At 39.4% G+C, this 25077-nt stretch overlaps 1 protein-coding gene across 2 annotated transcripts; it reads left to right on the top strand.

Annotated features, from left to right (window-relative positions):
* Nucleotides 1-23754, top strand: slc45a2 (solute carrier family 45 member 2). Of its 2 annotated transcripts, XM_042509451.1 has the most exons (9): nucleotides 579-626; nucleotides 864-929; nucleotides 2083-2532; nucleotides 6186-6362; nucleotides 13845-14215; nucleotides 16295-16438; nucleotides 17453-17576; nucleotides 19409-19614; nucleotides 23464-23754. In XM_042509451.1, exons 3-9 carry the CDS (start codon nucleotides 2136-2138, stop codon nucleotides 23683-23685), a joined length of 1641 nt encoding a protein of 546 aa, XP_042365385.1. In that variant the 5' UTR covers nucleotides 579-626; nucleotides 864-929; nucleotides 2083-2135; the 3' UTR covers nucleotides 23686-23754. The 2 variants fall into 2 exon arrangements, with proteins under 2 accessions (XP_042365384.1, XP_042365385.1); XM_042509450.1 differs by lacking the exon at nucleotides 864-929 and having other exon boundaries at nucleotides 1-626.
* Nucleotides 23755-25077: the final 1323 nt, after the last annotated feature.

Here is a 25077-nt window from a genome sequence, read left to right as displayed (position 1 = left end):
TCTCTATTTTCTTAATTACATGTTTGAAATAAATCAAGTTATTATAGCTCACCTATTATATGACAGGTCACAACCAATTATACTTTGCAAGTTGGACGAGTGCAGAGCGGCACATTACTGCAGGCTGTTCTGTCACGCTTAGCACTGGTTTGTACTCCAAGATTAATCTGGTGGTTTTTAATTAGGATATAGGTGCAGAAAACTGATCATTCAGCACAGTGGGACCAGAACACAGCAGGAAAGATAGGGTACTATGGAAAACAAAGAAAGTGTTTCAGCATTGTAGCTCAACAAAGATGGAAGTTAAAATGAAAGAGAATGAAGGACAAAGACAGTTTTATGTCTCCTAATGCTCCCACACTGTGTGTCTGCTTGAGTCTTAATGATGCTCTTGTGATTTACAGGGCTGGTCTGCTGATTCTGAGAACAACGGTCATCGGACCTGAACCTGACCTTTCGAGGAAACTGTGTTTTGATAACACTTCGTTTCACGGAAACGAAGTTCCCAATGAAGAGTTAGTTTTTTGTGGCTTCGCCTCAGCTTGAACACAGGTGGTTAGTCACGGATCAGCACACAACAATTCTGACAGAACTGATGGATGATCCCAGCAAGAGCAGGAAAAACAGTAAGATTTTCTAAATATTTTATGGTGCAAGTTGTGATTTCTTTCTCACAGGTAGTTATCAAACCTAGCATTTAAATGCAACATCCCCATTCCCTGATGTATTTCTTTATACCATCTCACCTCTCAAAGCGGAAAATAACTATTTTGTTTGGAGAGGCACATGATGATCTAATGACTCATCTACTACACGGCACAGGTCGTTAGTATTTATTGATATGGATTGGCTGTCTCTCCAAGATCCCCAAGGAGTCAGACCTTTAAGACTGAGTTTCCTTTCACTCACCACATGAGAAGAAAGAAAAGGTATTGACACACACCCTTGCACAGGCACACACACACCAAATATCACACACAAATAGACTCCAGTAAATTCCAATTTCTCTGCAGTTGTAGTCTTTTTGAATCTTCATTAACTTTTCCATTTTACCAGCAACTTTTTAATTATGAATCTACAGACTGGAGAGAATCATCTGCATATATTTTAGTTGCTCAAATGATAAATTATCAATGCCTTTTAAACAAGAGTAAGAGTCTCCATTCAATGCCACTTTTTAACCCTTTGAAACCTGGATCGACATCCGTTTTCTTGCGCTGCATTCAGACGCCTTTCACAAGCTATTTGAACCTGTGAAACTGGTGTGAATTAATTTGATTTTTTTTTTCGATAACATGCAAAAAACAGCTTGGCAAGAAATGCCCCACAGATTTCAACAAATTAATAAAATGTGACAAGAAAACTACCTAAAAAATATTTAAGAAAAAACAGGAGGATTGTTAGAAAATTATCCAAAAAATAGGGGGAAGAGTCCTGAAAACTACTGTTATGGTAATTTTATGATTCAAACTGTGTTACAGAAAAATCTAACAAAATATATAAAATAAATATATTTTCAGCATTTTTTAAAAGTAATTTTCTTGATTGTTTTTTTGTGGGGTTTTTTCAGTTGCAAATTTTCAGGTAATGTTCTTGTAACTTTTTTCTTTTATTTATTTATTTTTTTTTTTTACAAATTTTGTGCTCGTTTTTGGGCCAAGTTGCTCCTTTCCTTCTCCCCCTGTATTTGTAAGAAATCAAACCAATTTACTCAGGTTTCAGAGGGTTAAATACACCTACTTTTTTCTCTCCTCCCCTCTCCCTCTGTTCTTCAATGAGTGCCCCTCGGCTCTGCTCAGACCAGGAGGCAGACCTTCACATGTGAAGAAAAGCTGTGTGGATCTTGGGACTCATTGCTCAGCTATGCAGTAGAGAGGAGGATTAGCTCAAGCTGAGCACCAGTGCAAGGATTGGGCATTTGGCCATTTATCCATCACCTGGCAGACTGAGAGAGAAACACCAACATACTCTTTGTTCCTACTCACCTAAATCTCCTCCTCACTCCCTTGTCATTCTCCCTCTTCTTCTCCCTTTCTCCTTCCACCCCTCTCTCCCCCCTCTAAACCATGACCCTTTTATCAGAGGACCAGTCTGCGAGGCCCCAACCCTGCCGGCTCCCGGAGCCTGGCAAACACATGAGCACGTCTCTGTACCCAACAGACTTCACAGGCTCCAAAGAGGACTACATGGACAGTGGAGAAGGCGCTGTGTTTGGAGCAGTGGAGCCCCCCAGACGCTCGCGGGGCCGGCTCATCCTTCACGCCATGGTCATGTTCGGAAGGGAATTCTGCTACGCCGTGGAGGCAGCGTTCGTCACACCGGTGCTTCTGAGCGTGGGCCTGCCCCGCAGCCTGTACAGCCTGGTGTGGCTGATCAGCCCCGTCCTGGGCTTCCTGCTACAGCCCGTCATTGGCTCGGCCAGCGACTACTGCCGCTCACCGTGGGGCCGGCGGAGGCCTTACATCCTCGCCCTGGGCATCCTCATGCTGCTGGGGATCACCCTGTTCCTGAACGGAGACGCTGTCATCTCAGGTGAGGGATGGGCGGGAGGATTTGAGAATGAGAAGAAATGGAAGATAGACAGACAGTGAGAGGGGGAGGCGCAGATGTATTTTTAGTCTCGACACATCAGAAAGTGAGTCTTTGTTTTGGGTGGCTTTGATTTAGAGGGGATAAAACAGAATGAATAATCAGCTCTTTCCATCAGGGAAAACGAAATATCACTGTTGAAATGTGAAATCACCTTGAACTCATTCTAATGTCTGCTTATGCTTGGAAATATGTACAATAATAACTTGTAAAACTCAAGAAAGGCAAACATATAAGGTTTCATCTTAATGTTTCTACACAGGAGCACTAAGGGAGTATACTCATGGTTTTGCAAGTAAAATTCAAGGACTTTCTAAGTATTTTTTAAGCTTTTCAAATGTTTGACAGTATGAAATGGTTTTCTCCACAACCATCTGTTGCAAGAGAATCGTGCAAATTTGTGAATGGAGCAAACGTGCTGTCAGGTGCTAAAATGAAGGACAAAGAAGTTTAAAACATATATCTAAAATGTTTTATAAAAATAATTTATCATTCTGTTCTCCTCTCAGCTATATTCAAGTACATTTTCAGGAAGTATTCCAGGGCTTCAATTTCTGAGAGACAAATTCAAGTACTTTAAGCACCTCAAACACCTTGTACAAGAGTGGCTGCAGTGTAAACCTTCCTGGAGCTACAAATATTTTTACTTGAGCTACCCCCCCCACCACCACCATAAAAATAAGCATTTTTCACAGTGTTTGGCTGTGATAAGTGCTGTAGTTTAGACTGTGCCGTTTAAATCCACATGAAGGTTTGGCTGTTCTGGGGATGTCTAAAATAAATATAAAATATGACCATTTTAAGTTCAAACTCCACCCTAAAAATTATATGAGCAGGGTTCCCATGATCATTGAAAACCTGGAAAAGTCATGGAATTTAACAATCTTATTTTCCAGGGCTGGAAAAGTCATGGGATTAGTTCAAATCATTGAAAGTTTTGGCAAAGTTATGAAATTTTGTTGTGTGTAATGAATTGTTGCAGTAATCATCTGGGGATAACCTTCCACGTAATGTAACATAACAGCAAATTTATTTTCTGTAAGTTAGCTGGTGACATAACGTAGCTCTAATGTGCAGCGATTTAAGGGAGCACGATATATCGTTTTGGCATCGATACTGTGATGCACAATAGTCACATCAAAGGACCTGCAATGTCAAATAAGGCAAATTAGCCCAAACAACTTAAGCCTTCCCCTTTAAAACGGGTTACGTGTATATGTTATGTAGTGTGGCAGCGTTTGTTATGGGAAGTGAGACTTTTCTCTCTCTCTCTCTCTCTCTCTCTCTCTCTCTCTCTCTCTCTGTGTGTGTGTGTGTGTGTGTGTGTGTGTGTGTGTGTGTGTGTGTAAAACCACCATACTAGTCCCTAACAGTTCCAATTTTTCCTAAATGCCTTTCCTGTCCCATAAAGAACATCAGCTTTCACCTGCCATATGCCAATGACTTAATTCTATTATTTTAAAGTGACTGAATGAATATAAATGTTCCTGTTTGCCTCCAAAGTGTTCTCTTATCTCTTTGGCTTTTATAGACTCAAGCACTGAACTGAATAAGTAATAGCATTTTTGGAAGAAAGTGACACATCAATCAAGAAAGTTTCAACATTTTAAATGTGCAAAAAGTCCTTAGCATCTCCAGAGCTCACACTTCAAACCTGTGACTAAAGTCAAATGTGTAACTTGTTAGCGTGGCCCTGAGCCGACGCCCGCTGGCAAAGACGGCGATGAGTCACAAGTGGGAAATAAAACTCTCGAGTAAAACTACTGATAACATGTAAAACAACCCGGAGTGTTTCCTGAGAATCCAGCGGACAGCATCACGAGAAGCTTCTCCTCACAAAAGAATCTGTGACCTTCACAGCCACATGCACTGATTCACTGCTGAGAAATACAGTGCTGCTGTATTGTGTCCCGCTGAACAGGATCAATGTGGGGTTAAGTGCACATTCACTGATCATTTCCTCCACTTTGTATGTCACAGTTGGCCCTGGAAGCTGCTAATGATGGCGTCTCATCATCAATACCTCAGTCATGTCTCAAGATCTGAGGACAAAAGCAGTAATCACCTGTCAAAGTTTGAAAAAGCTTGGCACATTAGGTTGAGAGTTCTCTTTTAACAAGAGAAAAAGCAACATAATTTAAACGAGCTTTGGTTCAAAGTGCAGGATTCTTATTTCAAATCTGGGGCATAGGTCAAGAGAAAACCAAAATCAGCGTGTTTGAAATACATTTTTCTCGTTGTTGAATGCTGTGATTGTTGATTGGGTTTCTATTTAAAAGGCTCTGGTCTTTCTATAATCATCGTTCACGCTATGAAGTATTTCTTTCTTCCGACACATGCCGGATAAGCTGATTACCTTTAGTATTTCTCAGGGATGTAGAAAAAGCCACAGGAATTGTGTTACATAATGTTTGAATTGTTGTAATTACCCACAGCGTAATAATAACGTTGAACTGCCCTTTCATAATTCACAATTTCATAAATAGCATTTTCTTTTCATTTATGGCCAGAGAAACGTCAGAGCAATGTTCTGTTAAAGTATTTTTTTCTGCTGCAGTACATCTATTTCAAAGTTTTTAACAGGCTATTATGTTGTTTTTGCCTTTCTGCTTGAATCATATATCCTGTTTGAATTGCAGGTGTTGAGGAGAACACAGAATAAGACTTGGCTCAATGATCAAACAGGCAGATCGTGAAGTTTTCAATTGGTTTTCATGAAAAAAAATGTATTCATGTCTGACAAGCTCCAAGTGTGCTGATCTGGTGGGATTCTTCTTTTTGACACTTTAGTAAAGGTCTTAGCAAAGGTGCAGGGTTTTTTTGATTATTGAGGTAAAAAATATGAAACTGGGAATTTGGGTTCCCTCACCAAGAAGTAGCATCAAACACTAAAAAGTTTGGGAAAAGCAAAATCACCTCTTTCTTAACAGATGATAAATGATAGAAAATACTTGTTGAAAACATGTTTAAGTCTGGGGACTGTGTAGTACTGCAAAGTGGAGTTTAGACCGTTCAGGATCTTTTTGGCATGTGCAATGACGGACAGGAGCCATCCTTAAAACAATCCTGCCCCCACTACATTTTAGGGGTGGACAGATTATCAGCCTTGCAGATTATTGGGGCAGATATTTATATAGAATAATGATACAAGCTCAAACGTTATAACCCTAACAAAGTTTCATCTCGCTCAGCAGACATGCCCCTAGCATCTCAGAGCAGAGAATACTACTCACAGTTTTGAAACCTATTTTATTAACTTGGTGATTATTTTTTTAATCATTGAAATTTGGCTCTGTGGTTAATTGTAATTGTGTAACAGACTAGTGGCACACATTTTTGCTTTATCTGAACTTCATTATCCTGCATAGTTGAGAATTATGCTTTACTTTTTACCTTTTCTGCATCAGTTTATGACGGAAATGTCCTCTGCTCGTGCTTTTATTAGGGCGGACAAATGCACATGTTATAAATATTGAGCTGGTGGTGTCCCCCTGCATCCCTCTTGAAATCTACGCCCATGGGTACCGTTGTACTGTTATGTACACCACTGGCTGCAGTGCTTGATGAGTGATGAGGTGTATTGTTCTGTTTTGCAGCGCTGGTCACTGACAGGTCATTGAGGAGTATATGGGCCATAGTGGTGGTGATGTTCGGGGTCGTGCTGTTTGACTTCGCTGCAGACTTCATTGATGGGCCCATCAAGGCCTACCTGTTTGACGTGTGTTCCCATCAAGACAAGGAAAGAGGTCTGCACTACCACGCTCTGCTCACAGGTGTGTAACACGGACGAGCACATAAACACACACTGTTGTTGCTCCAATTTTTATTTTGCTTATTACTGTCATGAATCATTTCTTGCCGGCTGCTTATGTCATGAATCTTGATGGTGAAAGTTTCCGTGGCAATAACTCAAATAACACATACCTAAGGCGTGATGCTTGTGGGTGGAGCACACACTGTGTTGCTGAGACTGAGTGTCTGTCTTATGACTTCCTGAGACTTTCTTGCCAATAATAAGATAAGGAGATTGATACATCTCTTATCATCGAGACTGTACATTTATCTTAGCACAAAGACTGTTAACAATGAGGCTGTCTCTGTCCAATGGTAAAGAAACCCGCCTTCCAGTATCTCTAAAGCTCCCTCATTAACGCATTATAGGTTGCTTGTTTAATCCTTACAAAACCCAACATGTAAAATGACAAGTAGCTTTGTGTGGGAGTTATGTGCCGGACTTTCATCTGCTCATTGCCTGGCAGCCTCACAGTAATGAAACAACACCAAGGAACTTTAAGTGCAACCTCTCTAGCTGTGTCCAAAATGAGTTTATTTAAATATAGTGCACTGCATTTACTGTCTGCTGTTTTATTTGAGTGCCCCAACTGTGTGGACATGTAACATAAAGAAATATAAAGTGTAAGTCCTGTTTCTTAATACATTTTAGTGCATTTTAACTAGGTTTTACAATCCAGAACTTAACTGTTTTGGTTCACTCTCACTGCTCCCATCAGTGTTGTTTTTCAGCTGCAGCTATTTTCAGAAAAAAAAAAGCTCCATACACAACTTGCTCAGTACCAAACAGCAGAAAGACACAGTCAGAGACTAGCAGGTCAACATGACGGAGCAATTAGCTGCTAAAGAGACAAATATTTACCAGAATTGGCAGAGACTGAAAAAAAAACCCAGTGATGTCCCTATCTCAGCCAAGTCGGGCAATCGGATGTTGACTTATTTCATCCGGCGTGCCAAGTTTGGGCCATTGCTTGTTGTTTGGGCCAGGTCATTTTTGACCGACCCAGTGGTGTCAATATCAGCCGATCGAACCAAACTGGTTTATTTGGCCCGATTCTGGGACGTCAATTATCCAGAGTCTTAGCCAGGATTTATCATTTCCAGCGTGCTGAGTTTGGGCCGTTGCCGGGCCGGGTCCTTTTTGCTATCTGGACAAAGCTAAAATAGATTGACTACTAGACTTACATTCAGCAAGTGGACATAAACATGACTCCAGTAAATAATTATATTATTTCATTACAGACAAAATATGATAATATATCAGCACTTTACTCTAAATACACTTTTACCTCCATACAACATTCGGCAGCATTGACACTGTTTGCAAAAACATGTTAATAGATCAAATACAACCACGTTCAAGATAGAAAAACAGACCCCAGAATGAACACACACTCACATTTTTATTTTGTTTCACTAATTTGTCGTTGAAATCTTGCCAATACAATGTCCACATGTGAGAAATATTCCTCTCTATGAGTTGTATCACCTCAGGATAACCAAATGTAACCAAAAGCTTCTTTCTTTTATAATAAGTCTCTCTGGGAATTTCACAGTAGGGTTGGTTCACCCTTTCATGTTTCTCAGGGATTTGTGAACATGATGTTTCTGTAACCGGCGTGACATCGCAGAGTGGGCTTTCATAACCTTGCCACAACTTCTAACAATGTGCTCTTCGGCCACTGTGACCCATAAATACTTCGAAGTTTTGTAACATTCTCTTGATGGATTCATCCATCCGTCCATCCATCCATTTCACCTTCAGAACATCGAGATTGTGCTGAATAGATGAATAGATTCGCCACTTAGCAGCCAAGATTGTCCAAAGTTCATGGCTGTATAATGAAAAGAAATTTGAGGCTCTAAGCTGACATACTGGATGTAGACCCATGTTTGCTGCATTGCCAGTTTATTTTGAGTCCTTAGTTGTAGATTTTCCTTTGCTAAACGTTTTTAAAGGGAAAATCAAGAGTGCCACATGTAGCTAAGGTGAGCAAGGTTGGTATTTTCACATCCTGGATAATTAATAATAATTATAAACTTTATTTGTATAGCAACTTTCATACAACAAAAGTACCCCCCATGCAGCTTTACAACAAAATTTTACATGCAAGGGTTTCACATGAAAAGACAGAAGACATAAAGACACAATAAAACATGCATGTAAAAATAAGGATAAGATTAGACTGTATCTTCACATGGATAAAACCCACTTCATAACACTAGAAAAAGTAATACAAAAATAAGGATAAAAATAGAGTGTAAATGATGCATAACATAAGATGAAAAATAAAACCCATTAAGACAATAATAAAGCTAAAAAATAAAGTTTATAAAATGCACAAAATTAGAAAAATACAGAATTTTAAAGAAGTGCAACAGTGCTCAAGTGCAAAGGAAAATGCAAAGCAGGGAAGTCAGAGATAGCTAAAGTCTAAGTGAAGAGATTCATTTTCTTTTTAATATATTTAAAGATTAATCAGACACTTTGAAGAGATTTTGGCAGAATGGCCATATATGGATGAGTGAATGCATAGGTTAGGATTACACATCAAAAGACTGCATGCTTTACTACTTTATGCAGCATATATGAGACATATGCCATATTTAGATGTCATTTTTCCTTTAAACCTAATCTATAAACCACCATAACCTTACAAAATGTGTTGACAGTGAGTCTAAAAATATACAAGATCAAGCAAATATCTTATAATGCACTGCCAGGTGGCAAGATGATGTTTTGGGTGTGAGCGAGCGGCAGTGGTGCGCTCAGCTGTCAGCAGGCACGGGGTGGTGTGAGCATGCTAGTCAGGGAGTAATCCAGCCCTGAGCTAGTCATGTGCTGCAGTCATGGGTCTGGGCTGAGAGAGACAGAAGCCAGGCACATGACTCCTTAGACGCCCCTACCACCGCTGGTATGTAATGTTTGAGGAGGGAATTGTTGCGTGAGCTTTCTAATCACACACTCTGACCTAAGGGTGTTGTTATAAACCAGTGTTGACGACAACTGTGATATTTAGAAATAAAATATTGACATTGTGGTAATAATATGCGATAACATAAATAATCCAGTGCCCCCTAAATTATTTCTGTCCTCACTTTGTCTGGCGCCCCTAATGCTGTCTATCTATAATTATCCATTAAAGTAGAAGTGTGTAAGATTTAGTGGCAAGTAGAGGTGAGGACTGCAGGTTGCAACCAGCTGACACTTTTCCTTTGTGCCAAGCGTAAAATCTTGGCGAGGATTCTTTCAGTGTTGATTTTCAGGAGTTTTTTTTTTTTTTACCAGGAGCCAAATTATCCACAGAGGTCTCCTCCTCTCAACAAACAGACCTGGTGATTTAATCCAGTAAAAATGTAAAAATAATGGATGTAGTTACTGTGACGTCACCCATTGGTTTGTTGATAGCCATTTTGAAGCCTCGAGTTCCACATTTCCGTCATCGCAATGTTGGTTTTTTGGAGCCAGAGGTGACTTTTTTTTAACAAAAGGGTAGAGCTGACTCGTAAACTATAGCACCTTGCTGACAGCTTGTCACAAAAATGGCCCCGTCCTTAAACATGCACAGCTTTGGGCCTTAATAAAGATGTAAATGGGTGAGTAATAAAAAAAAATAAAATTCACCCTGTTAAGTTGTCATGGATGTTGAAACTAACTAAAGACACCAAAAAACACTTTATCAGGTTGTAAACATGTTTATGTCTGCTGTTAAATTGGACATTTTAACACAGGGGTCTCTGGGGATGTACTCTATTTGGATGCCAACAATAAGAATTTTCTCCTCCAGCGATGTACTTGTACAGCCCACCACTGCATTGCTTATTTTGTTCTCCGTCTCTCTTCTGAACACATCTGCCTCCATTGCATAAACTTAGCATCTTTCAACTTTGGAGCTGGACTTAAAGCCTCTGGGAACTCAAATCACGTAAACTTTCTTAATATGTAATTGAGGGTCTTACATGCATAATAAAAAGCATCAGAAATGATCAGACATTAGCCTCAGTCCAAATTGAGATGTGTTCATTTTATTTTTTTCAATTTCCTGAACTTGGGTTGATTTGGGCGTGGTTATCCCTGATCCATGTCAGGTAATATGGATAAAGCCAATAAATAATTCAAAATCAGGTGTCAGTTGATACTAATTTATCATGCCAAATTGAAATCCCTCGACGCTCCTTTCAATGGGGTGCGTTCAGAAACACTCACTCTGAGTGCTGGAGCGTACTCCAGCACAAACTGGATCATTTGTAAATTTGGAGCGCTGTTGGAATACCCTTCTGGTATCCCACTCTGGGAGTGTCAGTGTACTCTGAGCAGCAAAGAGCAGCAAAGTGCCGAATGGAGTGAATTTGTCATGAACTTCACTGTTCATTGACTCATGGAGAAATACTAGAACACTTCGCTCTGTCATCTTAGTGTAGAGTGTCCAATTTGATTTCGGGCGCAAACAGGTAGGGCTGTGCCACATAGATTCAGCTTTGCATGGAGACGATAGACAATTGACAAAGGTGGGATCTGATCTGCCACGGCCACACAGTCTGGGAAAAAAATGCCATTGTCCTCAAAATGAGCTGTTTTGAGCTCTGTTTTCTAATAGTTGGGAACATTTATTTTCACTCAAATTTCTGTGGATACTTAATAAGACACTCAACTTTGATATGATATATGCATTCTGACTACTTTAAGCCATGTTCCCAGAGGTTTTAAGTGGGTTTTCCCAGTGATTCAGTGGAGTCAGATCAATCAGAATCTGTGTTTATGATGTACTAAGGTGGTGAATCACAGTGTGGCTGTAGGCTCTTATTTGCATTGCTTGCAATAAAGAGATACTTTTTGTAACCTGTTGATAAGGTTTTCCCACTAATGTATGCAAACTACACGGGCCTGCCTCCGTGAGCTTCTCCATCCTCACAGAAAGCAATTTCCACTTCTATAATATAAAAGCACTTCAGTGTAATAGCTACCTCTCACATTTTCAATCTTTCTGTGTATACTTTTGAGATAAGTTGAGCCACAGTGATATTTCTGTTTTGATCTGTTGCACTGTGCTGAAATGAGATGTTATTGCAGGGGCAGAAACACGTGAGGTGACATTAATGACACACAAAGAAAAGGGCAGAGCAGGCTTGATTCAGAGAAGACGAGTGATTGATGTTTTACACAAACAGCAATGCTCCAGTCATGGGACACGTGAAGCGTGAAGTGGTTATTAGTTTACCTGCCAGGTGGTTTAATGTAGAAAAATAGCCTCCATTTCAAGTGACCAGTCACTCAGTCCATCAGTCAACCAACCATGTACATTTTTATTTTTTTTACAATATATTGAATCGATTGACCACTGACTCCCATTTAAGAGAAGCATCCACCTGTATAGACTTTTTACTCTAGTGCATGAAAGAAAAAACAGCAAAATAAAACATGATCTTAGTTTTTTTTCTCCAGTTATTCTGTGTTGCATACAAACAGACTGCTCACTCATATACTGCACAGGCAACCGACATATAAAGTGGTGCTGGTTCAGTTACAGTGGATCTTTCTACTCCAGGGGTGCTGAAAGTTTTGCATATGATTAAGGCAGCACTAGCAAAGATGATAAATCGTAATTTCCATGATGATGATTGAGGCTGGCTCCAAAACAGAGGCAAACCCCACAGATCCCCCATGTTAAAATGTCCAACTTAACATGAGAAATAAACATGTTTACAGCCTGCCACAGAAAATGTTTTGGCTGATTTTAGTATTTATGACAACTGTACAGGGGGTGAATTTTTATTAAACTCAACTGTTTGAATTTTATTAAGTCCCAAAATTATGCATATTTAAAGGCATGGCCACTTTGAGTCATACGCTGTCTGTTAGGTGTCGCTACAGTCTGTGAGTCAGATCCACCCTCACTCCTCAGCACCAGCCTCTTACCCAAATATGCTCACTTTTGGCTTCAAAAATCCAAGATGCCAAACTTGAGGCTTCAAAACAGCAGTCCACAAACCAGTGGGTGATGTCATAAAAGTTACGTCCTTTATTTTATACAGTCTACGTATGCACCTATGGCTTTCTAAAAGTTGTCATTCCTGTAGTGTGTTGAATGTAAGCTATTTAAAGTGAAAGTACTGAAATGGATGGCAAATGATTGAGATATAATAAATCCATTTAATGTTATATTTTAGGGCATCTTAAAAAAATGTCTCTGAGGGTTGCCATTGGCCCACAGCCCTCACATAAAAAACAATGGTCTTTTTGGTCGCTCACCTTTCCTAAAGCTGTCAGCATTAAACTTTCCTTTGGTGGTAAAGAGAGGAGGCTGTGCTGTTCATGAAAGCCAGTGAGAGCAGAGAGATATGAGATTTACCGCAGCACAGAGCACACGCTGTCTGCAGCTGGTGAACCTTCATGTTAGCAGCAAACAGGCTGAATCCAAATTCCTGATGGCTCCATGTCTTCTGCCTGGATACTGAGCTTGAAGCATACAGTATTCTCTAAAATATGAAGCTATGACTTACTGCAGTGCTGAAGTCTAAAATAAGAATTTCTCTATGCTGATGTTTTGTTCATCATTTAATGTTGATTTTGTTTCCTTTTTTATACTTGTATTTCCAGTGGTGTGTCTGTGTAAAAATGAAAAGATGACAATATGCCAAGTGCTGTAAGTCCACTATACATACCCAATTAAAAAAAGGGGAAGGTTGTGTAAAACATAAATAAAAACAACATTTGCAAATCTTTTTAAACCAGTACTCAATTGAATGTAGTACAAAGACAAGCAAACAAACGAATAAATGTCTTGTATCAAGGAAAGTTAAGTGCACACCAAGGTGCTCAGGTTGACAATTATTTATTAATAGTTCACATTAAAAAAAAAGAAGAGTGAATTATGCCTCTTGCATATCACTTCTTCAGATTCTCTCTGTGTTTATAAACCACCAGCTGTTTCATCTAAACCATTATGTGCTAATTATCAGACAATGAAACTGGTGTGTTTCAACATCAGAAGTCATATTAACTACTGTGTTACTATGTAGAGTGAGTTTCAATATAAATAAGTGTCAACCTGAACATCCTGGTTTGCGATGGAACTTGGAGATGGGCTTCTTAGTTGTTGTTTTTTTGTTGTCGTTTTTTTAATAAATATCGTGTCCTTAGATATTGGACCGACATTCATCAGGTGGACACAAAAACAACTTCAAATGAATTACAATGTTGCTCTGTAACTGCTGGACGTGAAAATAAGCAACTGTTTCTTACCAAGTTTGCTGTATTAACTTTAAAGGTGATGATATGTTAAAATTTTGTTTCCCAACTTGTTTCTGCTGCCCTCTTGTGGCAAAAACTCTCTCAACTCTTTAAAATGGAAAAAAATATACCCGGAGGAGGAATGTTCTAGTCGACTTTGAATGTGTGCAGTACTTTAAAACAAGTGTACTTCTCTGCCCACAGTGTTTTAAGCTTTGCCGCTGTGTTTCAGGTCTGGGCGGAGCGTTTGGCTACCTGGTGGGAGCTATGGACTGGGGTCACTCTGTGATGGGTCAGCTGCTGGGCTCAGAGTATCAAGTCATCTATTTCTTCTCAGCATTGACCTGGGGTATCTTTCTCACCGTGCATCTCTTCAGTATCCCAGAGCAACCTCTGGGCAAGGACCGCTCCACCTCCGACCTCTCTCCTCCCAGTGCCCTCCACCTGCTGGGGTCACATAGCAATGGTTATGGGGCACTGGTTAACAAAGAGCCCGTCTCACCGATAGCCCCATCGTCTGTCCCAGACCTCAGGCCAAGGTCATTTTCTGCTCTCGGAGAGGCCAACTCAGTGACCTCCAGTGCCAAGCAGCCAAACAAGGAGGTATGTGATGTGCAGGATAAACAGGATGCATGTGTTTATATACATGTGGAACAGATTTTATTTATGTATCCATCTGTGCTCATGGTCACAGGGAGATTTTTATGAAGCTATTAAGAGGAAATGGACTTGGAATATAGTCCTAATATCAGTTCTATTGGAAGCTAAGTGGTGGGGAAAGTCATGTAAACATGTTGCCTTTATTGAAAGATGTGAGCACAGTGACAATGTGGTGTGTATATTTACACATCAAAGACAAAAGCTTTTAGTGGTGGCATCTGAAAGTCACAGAATGACTGTTGAATAATTTCATTTGATCTCACGGTGCAGTCATAAAAGTGGCGACAAACAGTCATTTCAAGCATCAACATACATACTATATGTCCGTAGTTCTCGCTTCAGGATTCAATTTTTCCTTAAACACTGTTTTCACACTGACTTGCAGATCCATTCAGTGTTTTTCCATGCATCCATTCTGCCTGTCAGAAAACACAAACCCACGACCTTTCTGCTGAGAGGAGACGGCACTAACCGCCCTTCAAATTCATTTCACAAAATGAAAACTAAAGTAAATGCTGTTCTTATGGTGCTTAAAGCACAGTGACATAAAAGGCCCTGCAACAAGCGAGTGCAATTAGGGCTTAAAAAGATTTCAAGCATTGCAGTTTCAGCTTCAGAGTGCCCCAAGCCATCTCTTTGACAGGGTGACCAACTGTTTTTTTTCTGAGTCATAGCCAGAACAATGTAAGGAATCGCAGGCCAAACAATAGTAAATGTCCAGTTTTCAACCAGTTACACAGCAACAAAGACATTGTTTCAAGACCAGAAAAGCTCACCATAAAAAGCTCGTTTTCTATCAAAACTACAGTTTAATGTTTGACATCACAGTAGTTTATTGGTGTGCCCACATATTACAAAAAGTGTACTTTTATCACTGTTTTGTCACGTCCGCCACCATGTTTACAGAGGTAAATTTTTTTATCAACCGGTTATCGATAACTCTAGGTGAAGTAGCGATATTTGGTGTTCAGTTTAAGAAGTGCTCGTAGTTGGTCAAAGTGACATCGACATCATGTTTAAACTCAGCTGTGAAGTTTACATACAGTGCAATTTGTTAGAAGTATGCTTATTCTAGTTTATTTTTAAAACTTGCCTCGCGCCATTTAAAAACAGGAAGCGGGGCCGCAGTTGGTCCACACACCTCTGTGTTCTCCCTCCACCGCTCGGCCAGTTCTTCACAGGAATATTCATAACTCAATATCCCCGAGGATGTTTGAGTTCAAATGAGTAATTAGGCCATGCTCTAGAGTGGAAACTCTTCAAACAGCCTCATGAAGATGATGTGAAGTGTTCTGTGAATATATCCTGTGCAACGCAAAATTGTCATGTGATTTCCTACAGTATTCATGAATTCTTTTCTGAAACTCTGATCATCAGTCGCTCCCTCAAACCCATCCAGCCGGGTTTCTGTTTAATGTGTCTTGATGAAAAGAAACGGGATCTATCAGAAGACTTGGTGTCATCCTTTTTATACAACTCACTTTGGTAGCCTTGCTTTGATGTTTGATTAATAATCTCTAATATTTCATGCTTTGGTAGTCCTTATCTTAGCTCTCATTGCTCTGGCTGTCTATTCTGCCCTTTATTTCACACTTCGGTGAGTTTAAACAGTGAATGTTTCTGTAATAAAAAAAATTATTACTGATGCAAAGTTTTTCACTTATAAAAGCAAACGATTACAATGTCATATCAGGACTTCATTTAATGCTTCTGAAGTGTGCATAACCGTATGGTATTATCTGTTTTATCTTTCAACATCTCCTGTCTCTTACCCTTGATCAGAGTCCTTAACGTGACTCCTCTGAGATGTTTATGTTCCTTCATTCATTCCAATTAAGATCTTTAGGATGTGGACGTCTAGTTTTTTTTAAGCTTTTGAGCTGACACTTAAGCACCACCAGCAATGAAACACAAGGAGAGTAATGAGTGCTATGAAAGAAGAAGCTTTTTTATTTTATTTTAGTACTTCTGTCAGTGTGGTAGCCGTTGGCGCTGATGTCTGTGATGTTTGTGTATCTACAGGCTCAGAAAAGGATGACATTCAGGTCAATGATGAAAACTATCATCAACATGCCGAACCACTATCGCTACCTGTGTGTCAGTCACCTGCTGGGATGGACGGCTTTCCTCTGCAATATGCTCTTCTTCACTGATTTTATGGGACAGGTATGTATTTTAAGAGTGTGGCTCGGTGTGATTGGCGTTCAGGTGTGGCTTATGTTCCCATCAGTGTGGCAGGTTGGTGGTGGATTGCAGTGGCTGATGGCATTGTGTTGTTGACATCACTTTTAACCACAGACTTTATAAAGTAATGGGCATAGCTACTGTGACGTCACCAATTGGTTTGTGGACTACAGCCTCCGGCTTTAAATTTTGGCTGTTGCCATCTTGGATTTTTGATGTCAGAAGTGACCATATTTGGACGTTAGGATGGAGCTAACCTTAATGCTAGCTGCTAGCTTGGTTAGTACAGTGCATTTACAGTCTGGTTAAATGTGATAATGATAATGATCATTTCTGCTAGAAAAAAAAAAAAAAATTTAAGAGCTTAAAACTCATAAAACAAATTGTACATCCCAGTAAAACTGAATATCCAACGTTTATGGGCAGGCATGCATGTCCATGGTCCACCCAAGGGCTATTTGGGGCCCTTGAACAAATTTTAAATGACCCTCAATGGGGTGATAAAGTGTGTTTATAATTCTCCTAAGAGAATATAATGATAATAAGATTCCTAGGAGTCGTAGACCCCCGGTTGAACACCCAGGTTTTTATAACAAAAATGACTGTATTGAGCACAATCCTGTGTAAGAAAAAGTTGTGTACTTGGTATTAATACGTTTAGTGCTTAAACCACAAGGCAATTAATTGGCAGGAGTTTTAACTATTTTTAGCATTCTATAATCATTTCAGTCATTTGAGCCTAAGGCAAAACGTGGGGATTCTTTTTCATGTGTTTCATGTCATTGTGAACTGGGCTAGACTGTTGAGGCAGCATTTTATGTATAGTAAGTCGCTTCCTGTTGGAGGCCGAAAGAAAGGAAAAGATGAAAGCTTGTCTTAATGAGGGTGGCTGTCATTAAATATCTATATCAGTGAAGCCATGTGCTTTAACTTCTCCCTTGAAAAAGCCAAGCTTGTATTTTAACATTCTAAATAATGGCTGTCTTTGCTTTTCAGATTGTGTACAAGGGAGATCCTTATGCAGACCATAACTCCACAGCCTACGCCACATACGAGAGAGGAGTCGAAGTGGGCTGCTGGGGGCTGTGTATCAATGCTGTGTCCTCTGCTCTCTACTCCTGTACGTAAATGAAACATTATGTATGTGTTTAATTCACAGCAGTCACCATCCATTAGTATCATTATGCCCAGCACACTGACATCATTAGTTCCTCTGTGAATGACAACCCGTCAAGGTTTGGCAAAGAAATGAGTAGCAGTCAGCAATTACCACCTCCTTGTCTCTTTTGTGTCGGGATCACAGGTGGTAGTGTGCCGCTGCCGTTCATTAGCTGCACAAAAGAAACACGTTTTCCCAGAGGTATGCTGATTAATGTTTCATTCAAATGCAGCATGTAGGTCTGCTATAGCAGCAGCTATGTAAAAATAAAAATAACAATGAAATGCGAGGGAGAGACATAAGAGCTCAGTCACATAAAGTGCTGGTGTCCCTGCATTTCTTGAGTGTGAAATTGGCTCTATTTATATTCTGGATGCTGAGAAAAATTGTCTTTTTACAAGTTTTTTTTTGTGACATTGCTGTTCTGAAATGAAAGATAGGCTGTGGCCCTCCGTCGTCTGATACCAACGCAGAAGGTGTCTGTATGAGATGCACAGCTCCCTCCTGGGTGAAACACGTTATAACTCATAAAAAATGTTGTGAAAAAGTAGCAGTTGGGTTAGGACAATAAAACAACTTGATAAGGTTTAGAGAAAAGATCACATTGAAATGTAATGTGACTCAGTGCTGCCCCACTGTTCTGTGATTGGCTCGAACTCATCACATCAAACATTAACCAGCACCAAAGACGGGAGACTATGCAGAACACTCAAGGAAAAAAAAGCAGCATAAGGACAAGAATGTGACATACGCCTGTTACATAACGTTACGTTAAAGAAGTCAAACATATTTTTCATGTTACATGGGACACCAACAGCGTTCTCCTGGGTGAAAGTCCTGTGTTTGTTTGACCCAGCCATTGACCCTGAACTCTTCTGTATGCAGACTTTGTCACTCTTTGCCATAACTGTTTCACAGGAACGTAGAAAGTAAAGATACTTGGCGTAGAAAGAAAAAAACTAAATAAATAAATAATTGCCGTAGCTACCGTCATGTCAGCCACTGATTTGTGGATTCCTGTTTTTAAAGCTGCAAATGTGGTATTTTGGCATCACCATCCAGAAGTGACCATATTTGGACAAGAGGGTAGAGCTGTGGAGAAGTGAGGCGAAGAGCTACCTGAGAAGCCGAAGACACTATCGGCTGACAGCCTGTCACTTAAGCGGCTCCACCCTTAAATAAGCACAACTTTAACCCTTGACAAAATGTAAAGTAGTGGGCTACAACGGCGCTCAGTGCAACTTTTTGGCCAAGACACAACAATGTGAGCCGACGTGGCAGTGGGCTTTCATCGCCCCCGTTGTTGTTTTGTGTGTCACGGCTTTTAGAGACATTAGGTGCAGGAGTTCTCTTTCATTTCTGTTTCTGATTTTCCACTAAGCTATTTAGGACATTTAGGTATTTATTTTCGCTTTTGATTCTTTTTAGATAGCATTAGCAGCTCTTGTTTTCAAGAGCCCCCCTTTGATTTTATTTCCGTCTTTAAGTTGAACTGCACCCAAAAGCCCTTTTTCCTTTGTAGTACGCCACACATTTTTGTTAATAAATAACTTAATTTCACCAGAAACTTCTCTTTTGCTGTTGCTTTCCTTTCCCTTTGCGAGCTGGGTTGTAACAACCGAAAAACATGCAAAGCGTCTGTATATGATGACCTGGGAGTCAGACACAGCTCTGCAAACTGTGGAGGGTTTAATGTCTTTTAGAGGCACAATGCCATTAAAAACAAAGCCATTGTCCCATAATCCAACTCAAACTATTTCTCTGTAATGATGTGTGTGTTTGTGTGTTTTCAGACGTGCAGCGTTTCCTCCTCCCATACATCGGCCTGAAGGGATTATATTTCATGGGCTACTTTGTATTCGGCATGGGCACCAGCCTGATCGGCCTCTTCCCTAACATCATCGCAACGCTGATCCTCTGCAGCGTGTTCGGCGTCATGTCCAGCACGCTCTACACCATCCCATTCAATCTGATAGCGGAGTATCAGCGGGAAGAGGAGGTATGGGGCTGGCAGGGGAAATTGGTGTTCAGGGCTGAGATGTAAATGAGTAGAGAGAAATAACATTAATTGGGTGTGTGCAACAAAGCTAGGCTGAATCAATTAGGATGTTTGGTTTTTTTAGTTTTCAGGGCCAAAATTGAATGCATCTGCTCAGCCGTCTTGTGTGTGCACTGTGCAGCTTTGCTTCAGTTTAATGGTTGAATCCTTTTAACTCTTCACCCACATAAAGTGCCAAATAGCTTCTTATCAACAGGTGCATCAAGTGCTTACCTGCAGTCTGAGGCATGCAACATTTTCCCAACATCAAATGCCATAAATGTATTATCCAGAAACAACGCCATGCATTCATAAAACTATACACAAATAAGACAATTAAACAATATCAACATTTTTTTGTGTGAGCCATGTGGGCAATTCTGCAACCATTTCAAATTAAGCTGCAACAGTGAGTCTAATGATTGATTAGTTGATCAATGGGGAGTTAATCAGCTATGAATCAGCTATTTTTTAACCAAATATGATATTTGCTGGTTCTGAAATGTGAAAATAATGTGCATTTCTATGACATGCACAAGAATAACCTGAATGTCTTTGAATTTGCTGTTCAGAAAAAAACAAGTCAGATGATTGCAGTACTTAGAGCTGTGGGAAGTGAATAATGACAGGCAATTTTGACAGTTTCCCAGACAAAAATGATATGTTATTAGAGAAAGTAATGTGCAGATTAAGCCTTTGAAACCTGCTGATAACGGTTTTCTTGTGCTGTGTTCAGACGCCTTTTACAAGCATTTAAACCTTTCAAATGTAACTATATATATTAGTTGATTTCTTTCAAAAATAAGTGAAAGAGGCGGTCAGCAGCTTTGCATGAACTGTCCCATAAACTGGAAAAATAATAGTAAAAGGTGACAAGAGCATGACCGGAAAAATTAGCCTTAAAAAAGGGGAGAAGCATTATATAACTATCAAATAACTATGGTAAAATATCAATAAAACCATATTTATAAGTATTATAAGTATTATGTTTTTGAAATTAGGTCACACAATATGTATTCATGGTATTCCTGTTCCTCATAGTTTTTTTTTTCTATTCCAAGATATTTGTCTAGAAAATGTTTACTGATTTCTTGCAAATGTTTTGGCAATTTTTTGTAAAGCAGCTCATTGCTTTCTTTTCATGTTTTTTTTTTTTAGAGGAATCAAGTCAATTTCCTTTGTTTCAAAGAACTGATCAATAATTAAAACAACTGCCAGTTGCAGCCCTAATTTTTAACCAATTTGCCCCAAGTGGTAGAGCGGGTTGTTCTGTATTCGGACGGTCAGGGGTTCGATCCCAGGCTCAACATGTCAAAGTATCCTTGGGCAAGGGACGAACCGCATATTGTTCCAGGTGGCTGTTCCATCGGTGTGTGTATGTGTATGAATAGTTAAAAACTGAGTAGCAGGTGGCACTTTGTACAATAGCCATGGCCACCAGTGTATGAATGTGCTTGTGAATGTGTGGATGTGAGTAGCGCTTTAAGTGGTCTAACAGATACAAAACAGCTATATAAGTGCAGATCCATTTACTATTTAAATGATTTGAGTAGGCGAACGTTTCATTTAACTTAAAGAACTCGATTTAGTATTTTAATTGCAAAATGCTTGAGGATTCAGTGGAGAAAAAACATTAATTGAACTGAGAGCAGAAGAAAGCTGAGAAAACCCTGAATACCCTTCAAATAATGCAACTGAACAGAAGCTGCCAGTCGACCCTCACTGTCTGGTAACATCCAAACCGTCAGACTGTATCACACTGTTTCTGTTATACATTTAAAGTCTAAAGCCAAAACTGAGATAACCCTTAAAACTTCCCCAGAGCCACAGAGGACATTACACAACTACTTTCACAGGCTCAGTGCTCGTTGTGAAGACTTCAAAAAACATTGACTTGTGAAATTGGTTTAGTACCCATTTAACTGAATTTACTTTATTACACAAGGATGAATCATTTAGCGTCAATACTGTTTTCCAGAAAGCCCTGGGAAATTAGAATAACCAAAAAAGCAGTAATATGATTCAAATATATCAAATAACAGTAACAGGCTGTCAATCCAGTACTTTTATTTTATGTGAGAGTTATTTATTTAATGCTTCTCATTAGATATATACATTCCTTCATTTCTGTTTACTTTCAGTTTATTCATTTGCAACGACTGTCTACCACACATTTTTGCCCACACATTTATGTTATTTTTTTGAATGATATATGTATTTAGCTTCTGTGCTGATTTATGTGCTAGATAATAGATCATTTTGTTTTTGACTTACAGGATTTCCTATGAAACGTATTTAATGAGAGACACAATGCTGAAAAAATGCAAATATAGCAAGACAAAATGAAAGTGAATCTAGGGTTAGTTTTTACATTCACTTTCCCCGGCGAGTGTTTTTACTGACAATCCTGTACAAATACCATTAAAGAACTCGGCGATCTGTGTGATTACATTATACCGGAGGCTGCTATTGAAAGCAGCCTCTTCAGCAGAAGAGATTCCAGGGACAGGCTGGATCTTTTTTGTCGCTTATATTTCATGGAATATTGTGAAAGAATTAGGGAGATGTAGTGGCGTCTGGGGGTGAGGATTGCAGATTGCAATCAGCTGTAACTTCTACCAGTTAGAGTTCCCTCAGTGTTTGTTGATCAGGAGTTTTTATCCAGTAGCTGAATTATCCCCAGAGGTGTCCTTATCTCCAAAACAAATGGACGTGGTGATTTAAACAGGTAAAAACACTGAATAAAGCAGATAAACATTACAAATAAGGGTTCCTCCGACTCTGTTTCATGTTGTAGAAATGACATTAGCCCACCATTTGGTAATGAATGCTCACCTTTTTTTTTTGTTAACTTAAGATCCAGACATTCAGGAAGTTCTTGCTCTGAGCTAAATTATCTGCAGACGTCTCTTCCTCTCCAAAATTAATCGACTTGCTGATTTAAAGCGGTAAAAAAGAAAGACAAAGACAGAGTTTTTCCTACATTGCCCGTCACAGAGGGGCTTCCAACAACAACATGAAAAGGCGAATGTCCCTCTCTGGAGCCGGTGTTCTTTGCTAATCTATAAAAATGGCAGTGCAACGTGGTGATCTCCGTATGGGAGGACCTGCTTCTATATACAGCTCATTCTGAGGTATCGAATACATGACGATTCTTATTTTCAAGTGATTATACACAAAATAACACACACTTTTTATATTATATTCCATTTCTGCTGATATAGCCCCCTAAATCTTAAACACTGGACCTTTAAAAATACCACTGTCATTAAAGAGACTGTGGTAAGAGACTTGGGTATTTTCGATTCCAGTTGACAGACGAAGGACAAAATTAAACTTTTTAATTTTGCTGAACGAGTGGTTTTCAGTTTCATTTTGAACAGCGTCAGCCCCATTCACAACATCGTGTCTGAAAACTAACAGACTGAATCATCTAAAAAAGTGTGTACTCATAAAAAAATAATAAAATACAACTTTTTTCCTGAGGCAGTGGCTAAAAAATCCATTGTTGATGGAAAAACACTTTCTTTTGTTAGTTTTGATGTGCCATGGCATGCTTAGTCAATACTTCATTACCCTGATTCAGGTGAGCTGGTGATGAAATCAAAAGTTTGAGGTGAGGAGGAGGAGGAGAGCTTTAGTTAGCTTTAGTTATAGTTACAAAATACAAAAATATTTGAGGTGGTCTGTTGACTCCCCAAGGTGAATCTTTTTACACAACTATTTATTGCTTTCTGCCCTTGGCATTCCCGGTAATACTGAAATTAATGACACTTAAAACGGCTTTTCCTTCGCCCTCTTCCTCTCCAGGAGCAAGTGAAGCTACGAGGCAGCAGTGGAAGTGAGCGGGGCACCGGGGTGGACTGTGCCGCCCTCACATGCATGGTCCAGCTGGCTCAGATCATCGTGGGCGCGGGTCTCGGAGCACTGGTCAACATGGCAGGAAGTGTAGTCGTGGTGGTCCTCTCGGCTTCGACCATGTCCCTGATCGGCTGCATCTTCATCGGCCTCTTTATCAGATATGTGGACTAATTTTGCTTATATAAAAGTATTTTAATTGTATTGTTTTAATAAATACAGATTCTTTATTATATCCTTGAACTAGCTTTGATTCGTGACTCTTTGTAGGGTTTGTCAGCAAGTTTTCACCTTAGGGTGACACAGAAATTGCAAGTGAATCTATGTTCTTCAGCTCAGCGTCCTCTAAATACGACTCAGTATGATCGATCCTTTATATCTGCTGCTAGCTCGCCTAGCACCTCTGAGATAGCTAACGTTACAGCTCATCAGAGGACGTCAATAATGTTTACATCTCGTTCTGTCATGAGCACGAGCCTATCGTCCATGAGTAGATGCACGCTTCCTTCTGCGCAGTGATATGATTGGCGGATGTAGTTCGGTAGAGAGAAAATAGTTCCTGTATGAAACAGACAGCAACGAGGTCTGTGTATTATCTTGAGTTGTAATTTATTGAAAGAGACATTACTGTTGAGTTTTTCAGATGTATTCTTGGCATTTTGAGCATTTTGAGTTAAGCGCCATCTAGTTCCATTATTTTGGAGAGAAGGCAGACATCTCTACAGCTGATACCTCCAACACTCAACATGCAACCCACACCAAAATTATCTAGATTGATAAACAGCACTACAGGTAAGAGGAAAAATATGTATTTTTGATTTGAGAGTGAAATGTCTCTTCAGCGTTTCCACAAACCGATTAACGTTCTATGATTGTTTAGCTACATTTTCTGATCATATTACTGCATACTTTTACCCAACTAACATTTTAAAAGCAGAACTTAGACCTGAGCACTTCTTCCAATACTGAAAATGAGAAACATTTGCATCTTCATGCAATAGATTTTCTTTTCTTTGATGTGGGAGAAAGAGTATGCATTTCCAAGAAGTTTTGACTAAGTAATTCATCTTTTTTTGGGTGGAAACATCGGAAACAAATTACTATTCACAGCAGAGTATTTTTTATGCGTCTCAAAACATGTCTGGAGGGAGGCTTTAAAGTTGAGGTGGTTTGTTTAGCTACTGGCAGGAAATACTTTGCAAAAGAAAGAAAGAAAGGAAAAGAGTGGGTAGTAATGGGCTTCATTATTCTCTGTCAGCAATGCAAGTGTTTTTACAAAATCATAGCAAAAATATGCAAACGATCCTTCTCCTTATTATTTTTTTTATATGATGATAATAATAATGATAAATTGGTATAGGTGTAATATGTAAGTGTTAAAGCATCTATGTACATTTCTACATACATCTTTCTTGAGGTTTTTTTTAGGTTGTAGGTGTTTAGAACTTTGAATGAGGCACTTTCAGACATCTGTTTCTATTGATTTTAAAAAATAATAATAATAATTTTTAGTGCATAACAAAAACCATTTATCTAAATATCTTTGAAAATAGGTTTCTTAGACAT

Source organism: Plectropomus leopardus, chromosome 20 (assembly GCF_008729295.1).
Source record: "Plectropomus leopardus isolate mb chromosome 20, YSFRI_Pleo_2.0, whole genome shotgun sequence".
Taxonomy (NCBI): domain Eukaryota; kingdom Metazoa; phylum Chordata; class Actinopteri; order Perciformes; family Serranidae; genus Plectropomus; species Plectropomus leopardus.
Note: the sequence above shows the minus strand (reverse complement) of the source record. Positions and strands in the feature narration are given on the sequence as shown.

Coding starts and splice junctions, on each gene's coding strand:
- slc45a2 (XM_042509450.1), top strand. CDS start 596: ATGGATGATCCCAGCAAGAGCAGGAAAAACA. Junction 6,363..13,844: donor CTACCACGCTCTGCTCACAG/GTGTGTAACACG, acceptor GCTGTGTTTCAG/GTCTGGGCGGAGCGTTTGGC. Junction 16,439..17,452: donor TCACTGATTTTATGGGACAG/GTATGTATTTTA, acceptor TTTGCTTTTCAG/ATTGTGTACAAGGGAGATCC.